The following is a 13,893-nucleotide window of genomic DNA, read 5'->3' as shown; positions in this document are numbered from 1 at the left end:
ATTATTTGGATGGATGAAAATTAGGTGTTGTTACATATATCTTGATTTTTTTAAAATTATCATGTATATATATTCATTTACTTGCGATTCATGATTTTGTAATTTGTTTAGAGATTTGATTTGTTGAGAGATGTATATGAATTGCAATGAATATTTAATTTTGTATATTATTTGACATTAAATCACCTGTTAAATTGAATTAAATTCATAATATATTATAATTTTAATATTTTAAATAAACACAATTAAATTTTAAAAGGGGTTTTAATAAATGTTGTTCGTTTTTGTTTGGATAATTCTTGAGATTATAACTATTATTATAAAGATCCAAGGTATTTGAGTCTGGTAATTATATCAGATTCAAGTGTTTTGGGTGTAGCAATTCTATGCAAGTATTCTATGAACTAAAATATAGTCCACTGTAAACTTGCACAGTGGATTTTCCAAGCTCTGAAAGCTTGAGATAGGGCTAATATTGTTTTTTTATAGAAAGTTAAATTATTATTTTATCCTTTTATTGAAAAAATTTTGTGAGAATATTTTAATATTTTTCATATATTTATTGGTTATTAGATGTTTGAGCAAATGAATGACATTCTTTTCATGTTTATTTGTATAATAAAAATATTATTCTACCTTAAGGTTAACAAAATTAATGCATGTTGCATGGATGTTTTTTTGACGTTTCACAAACTATTAAATAGTTTAAATATATCTTTAGCCATATAATAGATAAAAAAAAAAAAACATTAGCTTTGCATATGCGAGTATTTTTGTTCTTTTACTATTTTTTTTGTAATTTTCTACAATAATATGTGACGTTTTGGTATTGTTTTATTATTTTTAAAATTAAATAATTGTGCAAAACTGACGTTTACTTGAGTCTGTTAAATATGTCAAGCCCAACTTACTTGGGTGGCAGCAGCATCCAAGTAAGTTGGGTCTGGCATATTTGACATATCTAAACTTCTTGAATCTAACGTGGGTATCAAACTTAAGTACCTTGGATCATGACTAATTGATCCAAATAGCTTGAGTTTTGGTGAAAGTTGAATAAATATTTAAAAATTAACTTACTTGGTTATGTTTAATAATATTATTAAAATATTTTTTATATTTTTTAAAAAATTAATATTGACCCGGCGCTGCTGTGAAACCATGTAACAACTGACATTTTTTTATACCCCTGATAATTTGACATGATCGAGTTCACAGGTCGAAACCTTGCATCACCAGAGTAAAACCCATATAAGATTTTGAGAAGGATGTCAATGAAAAGTTCAGATGGCATGATCCAAATGCATTTGAGAAGGCTCAATACAGTAGATTTCTCTTCAAAGAAAGCAGAACTAGAACACAAGGAGTATGTACACTAACAAGTTGATTTATAGAAAGAAACCTTTACTTGTTTACATTTTTGGTATATCAAATTAACAATGGTGAATCTGCACATGTGGGGTATATAACATTACAAGCTGAAGCAAATCTGTGCTACAAAAAAAATGAACTGCCAGCAATAACTCTTCTGTGTCAAAGATTAATCTAGCTAGAGCCTGTCTCTTCTATGAGCTTCATCCGTGTAGCTAGTCAGCTTTTTGAGATTTGTTCTGCATCAATCAAGCTTCATTTGGATAAGGAAATCACACCCGAAATCCTCGTGTAGGGTGGTGAGGTTTTGACTCAAGGGATATCAAGTGCTAACCTGAGAATTTTCTGTTTTATACTTTTGAAGCTCTTCCTGTGTTCGTATAAGCCTATATTTACAGAAAAAGGTGGAAACGAAGATTTCATTTCTACTTTGATACAAATGTGACTACATCACGCAAATTCATTTGCATAGCATTACAATTACCTCCGTTGCAACTCGGCTATTTCATGAAGCAAGTCCTTTTCCCTATCATGAGCTGCTTCTAGCTGCAAATCCCACACAAAATTCCCTTAGCTTCAAGAACAAAGTAGAACAACCTAGTTCAGAGAATAAATGCAACTGAAATCACAAAACTTGACTGGGGAATGGAGACTATATAAACTGTAAGAGAATCAACATAGGCCTTTGAAAGCAACCAGCGCTAGAATTACGTGCCAAAGATTTCTCTGTAGACACCCCTTGTGCCGTTGTCCATCCCCCGTCAATTGTTTGGTTGCCTAGGAAATCAAAATCCATATTCAAGTAAGAAAACAGAACAGAGTAAGGAAGAATAGCTTACTCAGAAGGCAAGTAATTGCTGTACCTGCAGTGTCACCTCCAGATATTTGCCTCATTAGATACAGAATACCATCCTGTCGAGGGGAGAAAAGAGTTAACAAATGAAGGAGTTTTTATTGCATTTAGGATGGAAAAAATATGAAACTAAACTGTGTAAGACATACCCTTTGAGTAATATTTGTCTGTAAAACAGAAAGCAATATTGGAAACTGAGAATGACCCGAAAGAGTTGATGGTATGGCTTCAGATATTGATGGTAAAGAAACTCCAGGATGTTGGGTAAACACCTACATAAAACATAACATTGTCGTGAGAGAAGAAACACGATAAAGAATGCAAACATCTTTGGTTCATGAGATTAGGATCATCAAAAACCATCGAGCACCATATGTACAACTGGCCAAAAACCTGCCCTCCAGGGAGAAAGTTAATCAGAAATATATATATATATATATATATATTTCTGATTAACTTTCTCCCTGTATATATATATATAAAGTAAAGAAAAGAAAAGCCTAAAAAATGTATAAAGAAAATGAAACTCAAAATTGATGTGATGGCCCAAGTAAAAAAAAATTAAATAAAAATTATAGGTCTTACCGGTGATCTAAAAGGGGTGATTTGACCTTATGGGTTACTTGGCCAGCGACCAACCCAATTTCTTCTCTCTTTTATTTTTTTCAACTACATGATACACACCTTATGTTTAATTATTTGAATTATTATCTGATAATTTTATGCCTAGCACATTTTTTTTTTGTCTTGCATGCTCAAGATTCCATATTCATCACTAATAATTACGTTTCTGCTACGTCAACTACTAGCTTACATAAAAGCCAATAAAAATAAATATACCCCATCATATTGTCACACTAATTTTTCCTCCGGCCCGTACCATGCATAGAACCCAAGCTCGCACCAACTAATGAGCTACCTTAGTTGGCTAATGATATGATTTCCTCTTGCATGAATAAATTCTAAGCTAGGTGTATAAAATGCACCCTGTCGTATCAAGCAAATATCAACTTTAGACAGAGCTAGGTAGAGGCTAAACCTAGATATGCATACAACATACTTATATTTTGTTTTTCTATACATCATCATCTTCTTCTTCTCTACAATTATCAATTTAAGTATAAGAAAATCTCTTGTTTCATAAGGGATTTATTTTTTTAGGAACTCCATGCTCACAACCCAATCTTATAGCAGATAATGGAAAGGCCAACATTTTCTATATAAAGTTTTTTCACGACTTCATTTGTTATGTTGTCTGTGAAAAACTAAATAAAATTTCAATTCATTCTCTTTCACCTTTTACCAAAACTCTTTCCATGGTTAACAAAATTCCAGTACAAAAGAGAGTGACTAATCTTCTTATTATAAGGACTCCAACTCCAGCCCCAAGTGTCTAACAACTCTCCAACCAAGTACAATTACTCAACAATGTTGTTGTAGTGATGCAGCTGCATCTTCGCACTCTACCTCCTATATAACAACAATAACAATCTCTCATGAATGCTCCATCAGGTGTGCAATGATGACTCCAATTCCATGAAAAGACATGTCAGAATACAAGTGAGTAACGCTCACACTCCTACACTAAAAAAGATCTACACTCATCGCTCTTACACGACCCGCTCTAAATGATCCAATCACCATCGATCTCTATCATCTCACTCACGTATCAGAAAAAAAAAAACCTAGGTTTGAGAAAAGCACTATGGCTCCACGAGTTCGTCAGTAAGAACATGACCTAGTATGAGAATCTCTATTTTGTTACAAAATCTCCATACTCAACTCTTCAAAGACTTTTCTTTGCATAAGCCAATCTAGACAATTATGAGAGACTCACAGACCCCCAAGAGCATGTATAAAATATGATAAGTATTTTAGAGCTTGTCATACAAAACACTAATGCTATGGGTAAAATTCTTTTAACAATGCTTTATAGATTTGTACTTTCATGGCACCACAACCTAGAGAATGACTTTATTATCTACTTTCGTGATTGTAGCTTCAAGCTCATATCTCATTTTAGCATAAGCATTTCTGCTAAAAAAAACACCACAAAGCTCTTTATTGTCACACAACGAGAAGGTATATAAGGGCTCCAGGATCTCTTTCTAAAGGTTTAACGAAGAAATGTTCAATGTGGAAAAAATCCTTAAACCCATCTTATATAAGCTCTAATTAGTCCATTTATTCAACTATTCCAGGTAAAAAAGGTTATACACCCTCCATAACATAAATCTTTTCATTGAACATTGTTTTTAAAGTGAACAACCCCTTTTAAAAATAAATGTTCAAGAAATGGAAGGTTCAAGTAGGAAGAACAGTGTTTATCATCAAAGCTATAACAGAAGAAGATGTGTTGAAACACTAAAAATATATGCTACTACACCTAAATCTGCTTGGGATACTATTTTTTTTATAAAAAAGAAATTCAATTATAAAATCTTGAAGGAAAGTTAATGTTAGTCAAACAAAATCACTTGAAAATTAATCAATATTTCATAAAATTAAAATTCATTTACTGTGAAATTTTCATGTTAGACCCTCTCAATCTAAGATTAGTGAAGATAGAATGAGCTGAATAGGCCTAATACATGAGTTTTGTGGTTTTACCAACTCAATTAGAGGATGGGCGGGCAATCTAACCATTCATTGAAGATTTAGAAAATTTATTAGCAAATGAGAAAACTTTAGTTAAACAAATGACTTGAGTTTAATTAACTAAAGAAAGATGAAACAACTCTATTTAATAATTATAAAAAGGGTCGAGCAAGAGGTAAATATTTTAAAAATTTAAAAGAAAATGAAGATGATGATAATTCAAAGAAGCATCAAGAAATGGGCTTAAGATATGTGGCGCGCGCTCGTTGGAATCAAGAAAATTGATATAAAGGAATTGCTATAATGATCGATGTGATGAACCATGACAAAAATGTTCCAACTACGATAGGCAAGGACATTATGCTCAATATAGTCTATTAAAAAGAAAATTTGTTCAAGGAAACATAACATTATCACCTAAGTCAACTCAAGATGTTGACAATGAAGAATAATAGGACATTTAAGCATAATTTGCATATTGACTAAATTAGATAATGAAGAAGCTTCATCGTGATGGTCCCTAAAAAGTATTGGATGGCTTGATATAGAGGTAATGGAAGAAGAAAGGTTAACTGAGAAATACAAGGCTTTTCCAGTGAATGAAGAATTCTTCCTATAATATAAGGCAATGTCATCGAGAGATGCTGAGGCGCTCACCTAGGCGCTCCAGGCAAGACCTCGGAGCCTTTTATTTTTCCGAGCGAAGTGATTTAACTAGGTGATATCTAGTAAAATTGAAATTTTATTGCATCAAAAAGGATAAATTGTTTTACATCTTTAGTCAAAGACAACCTAACTTAAGACCCGGGACTTGTTTTAGGCTTTGCTCTATCCCAGTAATAATCTGAAAAACCATTACAAGTGTGCATCATTCTGCTCCTACAACTGTTATCGACCAGGCCCTGTTGAAGGAATACTAAGTTGTATCAGTTGGGCACAACAATAAAACTTTCCAATTAACAATCATAAATACACAAAGAATTGACTGGTTATTTTTTTAAGTCCAGGAAAACCTAGATGGTTTTGAGTTTTGAGAGCTACAAAATGGCAGAATAGTCTGTCGAAGGAGAATATATAAAAGTTGTTCTCTAGCAACTAGCCCTACTTGTCCGACTGAGCTGTTTTTGGATATTAAACGAAACTCCCTGGAAGGTGCATTTTAATGTTGCCGATTTACTCTCTTTTGCAATGTTTTGCTACCGCACTTAGCTCTAGCTAACTGTACACCCCTTCCAAGTGTATGATTTCTATGTTGTTTTCATGAAATTCTATGTAGGGTTACTTTGTGATTTCTATGTTATTTTCATGAAGTTCTATGTAGGGTTAATTTTAGCTTAGAATTATCTTATTAGCATTAATTACATTTTCGAGAGCTAGTTTCTACTAATTTTACCATAATCAATCTTAGTACGTAGATTAATTCATCTCATTTGATTTTTAGTTGTCTACTAAAACTATATTATTTAGTGTTTAGAAAGCTTATTCACATGTTATTCCTTAAAATTGTTAGAGCTTATTAATGAAACATAAACTAGAAAAGATCAAAGAATAATCAGATAATCTATAGCAGCAGGTACATTGACACAAATGTGCTGACCTCAAAATTACGAACCTGCATGCTGTAACTCTTCTGCAGAACCAGCTGAGGTGAGAGCGCCTGAAAAGAAAAGGTGAGTTACATCCCATCTGAATGAAAGAAGGGACATCGAGACTGAAGAGACTCAGTCACCTTCTCTATATCAACGTTTTCTGAAGTAACTTTGAATCGTCCTCTTTGCTGAACAACTGGCGGCTTTGCTTTTTCATCAAGTTCATAACTGCTTGCTCCTGCAAAACAACTCTTTGATTATGTGACGAACTGAAATTACCTTATAACTTATAAAGACCAAGAGAGAAAAGGCATGCTATATCAACTAATTAAGGGATGCAAAACTGGGAATTGTTTTTACGTCTGAAGAAAATGCAACAATAACGAAGAAAATCCAAGACAGCAAAGCCATCATGTACCAAGCAATGAGAAACCGAGAATCCGAGTATATGAAAAGGAAATGCTAGAAGATTTAAATACTTGCCTGATGGTTTATGTAATGCTTTGGAAGGATTTTCAGAAGTTCCATCATCTCCATCTTGAACGATTGTTGCTCCATTGATATTTGAACTATTTGGTGGTTGATTTTGCAGCTTTTCACTATATAGATATATACCAAAAATCTTGGTAAAAACATGCGAAAGGATGTTATGATAAATTTTCATATGAGAAAAAGAATATGCTTCGGTCACATGTTTGTACGTGAAGTGTAAAAAATGTAGAATATATTCAATGATAAAAATCCAAGTTCAAATTAATACACGGGATCAGGAGCCAAACCTAGGTTTTCCATTGATATTAAAAGCTGGCCTTTCAGCTGCATTGCCTTCAAGGCTATCACAACCAGGTGAAGAATTTTGCGAAACATGTCGTTCGTGGCATGGACTCGCAGTGCTCGAGTCATCATCGGATTTTACAAATCTAACTCTGAAAATAATTCATAATCCATATTAGATTTCAGTCAATGTATATATAGCTAATGGATTCTCTGACAATAAATTAAAGATATAAATTTACTGCATTCACACAGAGACATAAACACGAGCATTTTGTTCTGGGTTGAGTTTTATTTAAAGAGAACGCGGAGCATCAGCTTTTCCTTGCAGAAGTGCTGCTGCTCAGTGCTGGTTACTGGTATAAGTGGCTATATAAAGATAAAAAAAACCTAGCTAGGTTAGGAAAATACTTGGCAATATTTAGGGAGGAGTCGACTAATGGAAGCCGCCGGGCAGCTCGATTTTGTGAGACATCATTATCATCCTGTGAATTTTATGAGCATTAGTAACTATAGAAACATAAATGAAAAATAAGGTGAAAATTGAAGCAAGTAGCCCTCTACAAGCTGCAAGAACCAGATATCAAAATACCATCATCTCTGTGACTTGTCCCAGGGAAGAATTCTGAGTGTCTGATTGCTTTTCAACTCCATCAAGTGTAGGCAAAGAATTCAAGCTTTCTCCCAGATTATTATCCGTCATAGGGTCCTCAGAATCTGGTATCTGAACCAAAAAACCAGATAGAACATGAGACAGGGAATCCTAACCAATGTTACTGACTTGGGACAGTACGTATAAGCCATTGCTACCAGGGAAGCCTGAGCCTTCACATCTTCAAGGTTGAAGTTCCAATCGCTAAGTCCTCGTTTGTATTCATTCTACATAGAATTACAAGCAAACTATTAAAAATTAAGTGTGATGAGATATCTGCAAATAGAACCGAAGTAAGTGAAACAAATACTTCCTTTGGAGGTATATTTTAGTATCGATGCAGCATGCAGGACAAACACTAATGACAGACTATGAATTAACACCACAGAAGTTATAGTGTAAACAAACAGACAGACTATAACTATAGCAGCAAAATATTGTAGTTCTACCAGGCAATCGAATTAATCTGTACTTTAGACAACAGAACATTCGAACCTGCGATAATTCCTCCTTTTCCCCATCGGGCATCTTCTGTTGAGCAAGCATGTCTTCTTCCTTTCTCTGCATTTAAAAAATGGGGTTATTTTTATGGGTACAATTCAAATCATAATAGGAAATAAGACTAATTATTGGTGGAGCCATGTCTTTTAAAGTTAACTCACGAACCTTCAATGCCCGGATACGATCACCAAGATCGGGCAATCCATCCAACAATTTCCGTACTATATAGTCATTTGACCTAGCTTGCTTGAAAAAGGAATGCTTTAATAACTTGTTTGCAGAAGGTCGTTTCGAAGGATCTTTTACCAAGCAACTAGCAATCATCTGCTTAAAAGACTGGAGAAAAAGCACAAAGGCATATCATGCAACTTGCTTGAACCAAACGCTATTAACTCTGCTAGTTCTCATTCTTTTTTTAGTATGAAAACCTCCGAGTTCGTTCAAAGCATACCTTAGAGAACTTCTTATCCCTTTCTAAATCCAGGCCAGGGGGTGCATTTTGCAAGGTCATGAGCAACACCTTCACAAGAGAAAATTTGATTTAGATTGCGATAAAAGCCACGGTGCTTGACATAATATTATGCAAATAATGTGCGGATTAGTACAGTCTAGGCACCTTCATTGGAGGATATTTTGAGAAAGGAGCATGGCCATGTGCAAGCTCCAAAGCAGTTATCCCAAATGACCAGATATCAGCCCTGTAGGAAAATTGTCAGCTAAACATCAGCTCCATGATATCTAAACTATACGAGATGGAGAAACTCTTGACAGGAGAATAGACTAGTTACTTGAAGTCATATCCGTTTAACTGCTCCATAACCTCAGGTGCCATCCTGAAAAACAAAAGACAGGTTGCAGTATTAAAAAAAAAAAATAGATCCCTACACATATTTTTTAGAATAATGAAACAGATTATATATATTTGTCAAGTGAAAAAATCGTATTGGTATGATCCTCATTGTGCATCTTCATCAGTATGTATTCAATCCTTTCTGTGGATTCCAATATAAAACTTTTGTAGATGTATGATTAAATATTATTTTGTTCATCGAGTTTTTTCTTGAATACTCTTTTCTCGAATATGAATTAAATTTTTTTCATATATAATTAAATATTTCTACAGTAAACTCCATTGCACACGCTTTTTAGCCTTGATAATTGTATATAAATTAAGAAACAGAATCAAGAAATTATTATGTGCGAATTCTTGAAAGCATGCATGCGTACCAGCAAGGCGTCCCAACAAATGTATTCCTCGTGCGTTGCCTGTCTCCAGAATCGAAAAGGCAAGCAGAAACACCAAAATCTCCCAACTTGACTGCGCCACGTCCATCAACGAGAATATTTCCAGCCTTTGAAAAACATAACATAATCACAGTCAAAGAACTAAATAAATGAGTTATAGTTGTGTAAAACACTAACTATATGTTCCATTCTTGAGGTGCTTCATAAGAAATTGTAACAAACAGTACTGCTACTGTGAGGCATAACACAAAGGGTAAGATACTTGGGAGATAAATTAAGATAGGACTAAAAGGTTTAAAGATTCAATATTTACATACTTTAACATCGCGATGTATGTAGCCTTGATGATGAAGATAATCTATTCCCTTCAATACCTCACGTAGTATTGTTGCTATCACCAACTCCTCGAAACCATCTGGATAAGCAGCCTTCAATATATGAAGACAAGAGCCCCCAGACATGTATGGCATAACAACCCACAAATTATGATCACTGACGAAGGAGCAGTGTGATTTGAGAACATTAGGATGGTCCACCAAGATCATTGTTTGCACTTCCCGTGAAATAGTACGCTGTCAGAGAAGCAGCACAAATATAAAACCAAAATTAATAAAAAAAAATAAAAAAATAAACAAGAAAAGGATGGTAGAATTTAAAACACGGTACTATTCCTATGGCCCATCATAGATAACACGCCCAAAAGCCAATTGTAATAAGCTTAGAATCATACTTCTTTTAGTTATTAAGAAAATCATGCTGTGCAGTTAAGATCCAATACATGACAACACAAAACCTAGCAGAAGCATTGCTACAAAATACCATAAAAAACTAAATTTTATTCCTAGTTCTAATGACCCCACGATCCGATGGCCCAAAATTTTCAAGTACATGGCTTTTTTTCTTTTTTAATATTTTCAAGCTATTAGGTATCTGGAGAACTAGCCCTACATATACCAAATATATATTTTCTCAAACTTGATTTCGTTCTATGATATTGACAATGGAATTTGAATTGAAATCCAACCTTATCAAATTCAACAAACAAAAAATATAATATGAAGATCACGGGGAAAAAAAATTCAAGCAACAAAAAGAGAGAAACTTTACCAGATCAGCGTTATCACGTTCAAAGTCGAGAATCTTGATAGCGACAATCTCGTTAAAAGGAACACACAAGGCACGATGAACAGAAGCAGTAGCACCTTGACCAATCTCTTCATAGAGAACATAATTCTCTGGTCCGATCGGATACTTCTTCTTCTCCATTGTCTTACGCAAATCTTTGTTTTTTCCTTCTCTCTACAAAAATCACACCATGATATTAAGAAGAGGCTGTTTCACACGTTAATGATGCTCGTAATCAGAAGAAGAAGAAGATCCATAACAATAATAAAGAGATCAGCGAAGGTTAATAGATATTCACATGGTGGTGGTGGTGGTGTCGAGGAGTGAAAAGAAAGGAAAGAGGATTATGCATTGATGAGGATGTTGACTTCAAGGATTTGTCTCGTGAGATTGAGAGGAAAGCGAGGCTGGCGGATAGCCGCTAAAACTATTGCTGTGTTTTTCTTTTTAAGAAGAAGTACTTAATGATAGGTTTCTTAGGGTTTATGTTTTATATATATGTGTGTTGTTATCCTTATTATGCATGGATTCCTCCTCCTACCATGCTACCACCCCTTATTTTTTCGTGGTCGGTTAGGGTTTTTTTTTTCCTTGAAGTTTTTGCCTTTTTTGCTTTCTATTTCTTCATCATAAATTAAGTTTGGAAATTGAGTAAATGTATGGATATCAATTACCTTTAATAAAATACTGATTGTACTAATAATTAGGAAATATATTAATTAATTAATTAATCAGCCTTTGATTTATTTATTTTTCCTTATGTGTTTCATTATAAGAATAACAAGACGACTGCTTATTTCATATGAACTTTTCTTTTCTTTTATTTTATTTTTTTTTGGAATTTTCTAGATGTAAATCTCATCTCATTAATTAAATTATAGGAATTACCACGCAATTAAGGATAGAAATTTATGAACACTTCTATTTTCAGTGAAATAAAATCTATGTTCAATTTTTTTAAAATATTTTAATTATATATAATTTGGATCGCTTGCAACTTGCAAGGATTTTTAGAGTTTAATACTTCTATTTTTGGAGTTTCTTATTACTTATACGGATTTTCTAAATAAATATTTTTTTATTATGAGAAATTAAATATGTTGAGTGTTTTTTTTCTTGATCCTTTTAAATAAATCTCAGTGGTGTCATATGATGACTTACTTTCTCTGGATCCGTTTCTGATTGTGCCTCCTGCTTGAAACCCGGAGATATTGTAGAGCCTAAGTATTGCTATGATTTTAGTTCTTTTGGATTTTATTTTTTTATCTGCTTTACTTTTAAAGTAATTAAATCACAAGGTCATAAATATTTAGTCATGATCTTGTATATTCTTGATTTTTTTAAGAATATATATAAAAAAGATCATTTTAAAATTAATTACTTTAAAGAATTAAAGAAAATTAAAGAAACTTAATTATTAAATAATTAGACTAGTAATAAATAATTAAATGAGAAAAACAAAATAGAGTGAGAATAACACCACCCATCAATATTACTTTTAGTAATGTTCTTTCAAATCAACAGCACGATATTGATAACAACATAGAACAACAAGAGGAGCCTGTAGCTCAGTGATATTCTTGCATATATAAGAGGGATGAACTCTCGTATTCTAGATAGTCTCATTTTATATAATAAATAAAATAACTGAAATAGAAAAACATTTTATTAATTTTTTATTCGATGGTCATTGAGCTAACTTATGTGTTAATTAAGACTAAATATTCTTCTCAGATGATTTTAAGGTTTATTCTCCGTATTGGTTTGATATATCTAGAAAAAATAAATGCCTTGAGTATTGGTCTCAAGATTCAAACTGGTAAAAATCGAGAAAGAAAGAATGTCTCATTAATCACTCATCCAGTCTCTTTGGTTAAAAAAAATATATAATAGTATAATTAACACTACTATATATACCAAATAGATCTTTTATTTTTAGTCCAAGAATATAGAACTTACGCAGACGGGAGCGACGTATAAGAGAATTTGCTACAAGTTAAAATCTTTAAAGACCAAGAAAAATACCTAAAATATTTAATTTTTATTTATTCAAGTTTTAATTACTAAAAAGCTATTACAACCCTTTATATAAAAGAAAAAAAACCTCTAGTAATATTGGATATGAAAAATAAAGTAGAAAAGTTACTCCCTTCAAATAGAAAAGACAATTAATTAGAAAAAATAATAATATAGAATAGAAAAACAAAAATAGAAAAAACATAAAATTAACTAAGAATATTTTCCAAAAAAACAAACATGCAACGGTATTTCCGGATAGAAGAACTCGTTCTCAAGTTCAAATTTCAATAAGAAATTATTCTCTACCATATATAAATATCTTTTTATACGTGGGCAACCCCATCATAGATCCTCTTATCATTGATCGCTAACGCAATACTTTTTTGTAGGTCGTCTCATCATGAATCTTTTTTTTATAGTAATCGAGATGCATTATTAAAATAACATCATTAAAAGGATGACAAATAAAAAAAGCTTACAATAAAAAAGAAAAGGAAAGAAAAATGAAAGCTAAACATGCCTATTAATTAGAAAACAACAAAATACTATTAGAACATCTCATCAAGTCCTTGCCTATATAACCAAGTCCAAGAGCAAACTGGATCGACCATGGATGGCGTCCTTTTCGTTTCTTGGACTGTTGGACTCAGTACCCAAATTTCAAGCACATTATTGAAAACTTCTGGAATGATGCATGCTCCCTTCACCCTGGCCGCTTTAAATTTCTCAAAAAGCTCAATCATATTGCATCAGATTGAGGCAATGGAATAAATTTGAATTTGGAAATCAAGAAGCTGCCCTTCAACGAACCCTTTCAGCTATCAACATGCTAGAGAGAAAATGTGAAGAAGAAGGTATAACCGACCAAGAACAGGAGCACCTAGATTTTTTGTTGAAAGACCGCTGGGTCCGCAACAATCATATGGAATCTATTTGGAGGCAGAAATCAAGACAAATATGGTGCAAATTGGGTGACAAAAATAACAGGTTTTTTCACTTGATTGCAAATTTCAGGAAGGCTAAATCATCTATCTTTAAAATCCACCATAATGGCAACACTTTTGATTCTCAGCAAGGTATTAAGCAGGCTGCTGTGGATTATTTCTCTGAGCTGTATGACTCCCCCACCGGGAAAAAACCGCAGTTAAATCCTTTGGGTTTCAAATGCC

The 13,893-nt window shown here is 33.0% G+C and overlaps 1 protein-coding gene across 1 annotated transcript; it reads right to left on the bottom strand.

The window, feature by feature from the left end:
• Nucleotides 1-1,368: 1,368 nt before the first annotated feature.
• LOC7462833 (serine/threonine-protein kinase BLUS1) lies at nucleotides 1,369-11,148 on the bottom strand. The gene is made up of 21 exons (XM_024597326.2): nucleotides 11,004-11,148; nucleotides 10,688-10,879; nucleotides 9,898-10,152; nucleotides 9,563-9,687; nucleotides 9,124-9,168; nucleotides 8,952-9,033; nucleotides 8,787-8,855; nucleotides 8,501-8,671; nucleotides 8,330-8,395; nucleotides 7,993-8,061; nucleotides 7,775-7,906; nucleotides 7,594-7,667; nucleotides 7,188-7,334; nucleotides 6,892-7,007; nucleotides 6,549-6,646; nucleotides 6,417-6,476; nucleotides 2,371-2,493; nucleotides 2,232-2,280; nucleotides 2,080-2,145; nucleotides 1,853-1,914; nucleotides 1,369-1,754 (listed from the first exon to the last, which is right to left on the bottom strand). The coding sequence occupies exons 1-20, from the start codon at nucleotides 11,055-11,057 to the stop codon at nucleotides 1,898-1,900; spliced, it is 2,010 nt and encodes a 669-aa protein (XP_024453094.1). The 5' UTR covers nucleotides 11,058-11,148; the 3' UTR covers nucleotides 1,369-1,754; nucleotides 1,853-1,897.
• Nucleotides 11,149-13,893: the final 2,745 nt, after the last annotated feature.

This window comes from Populus trichocarpa, chromosome 3 (genome assembly GCF_000002775.5).
Source record: "Populus trichocarpa isolate Nisqually-1 chromosome 3, P.trichocarpa_v4.1, whole genome shotgun sequence".
NCBI lineage: Eukaryota > Viridiplantae > Streptophyta > Magnoliopsida > Malpighiales > Salicaceae > Populus > Populus trichocarpa.
The sequence above is the reverse complement of the archived record's forward strand: the minus strand, read 5'-3'. Positions and strand labels throughout refer to the sequence as shown.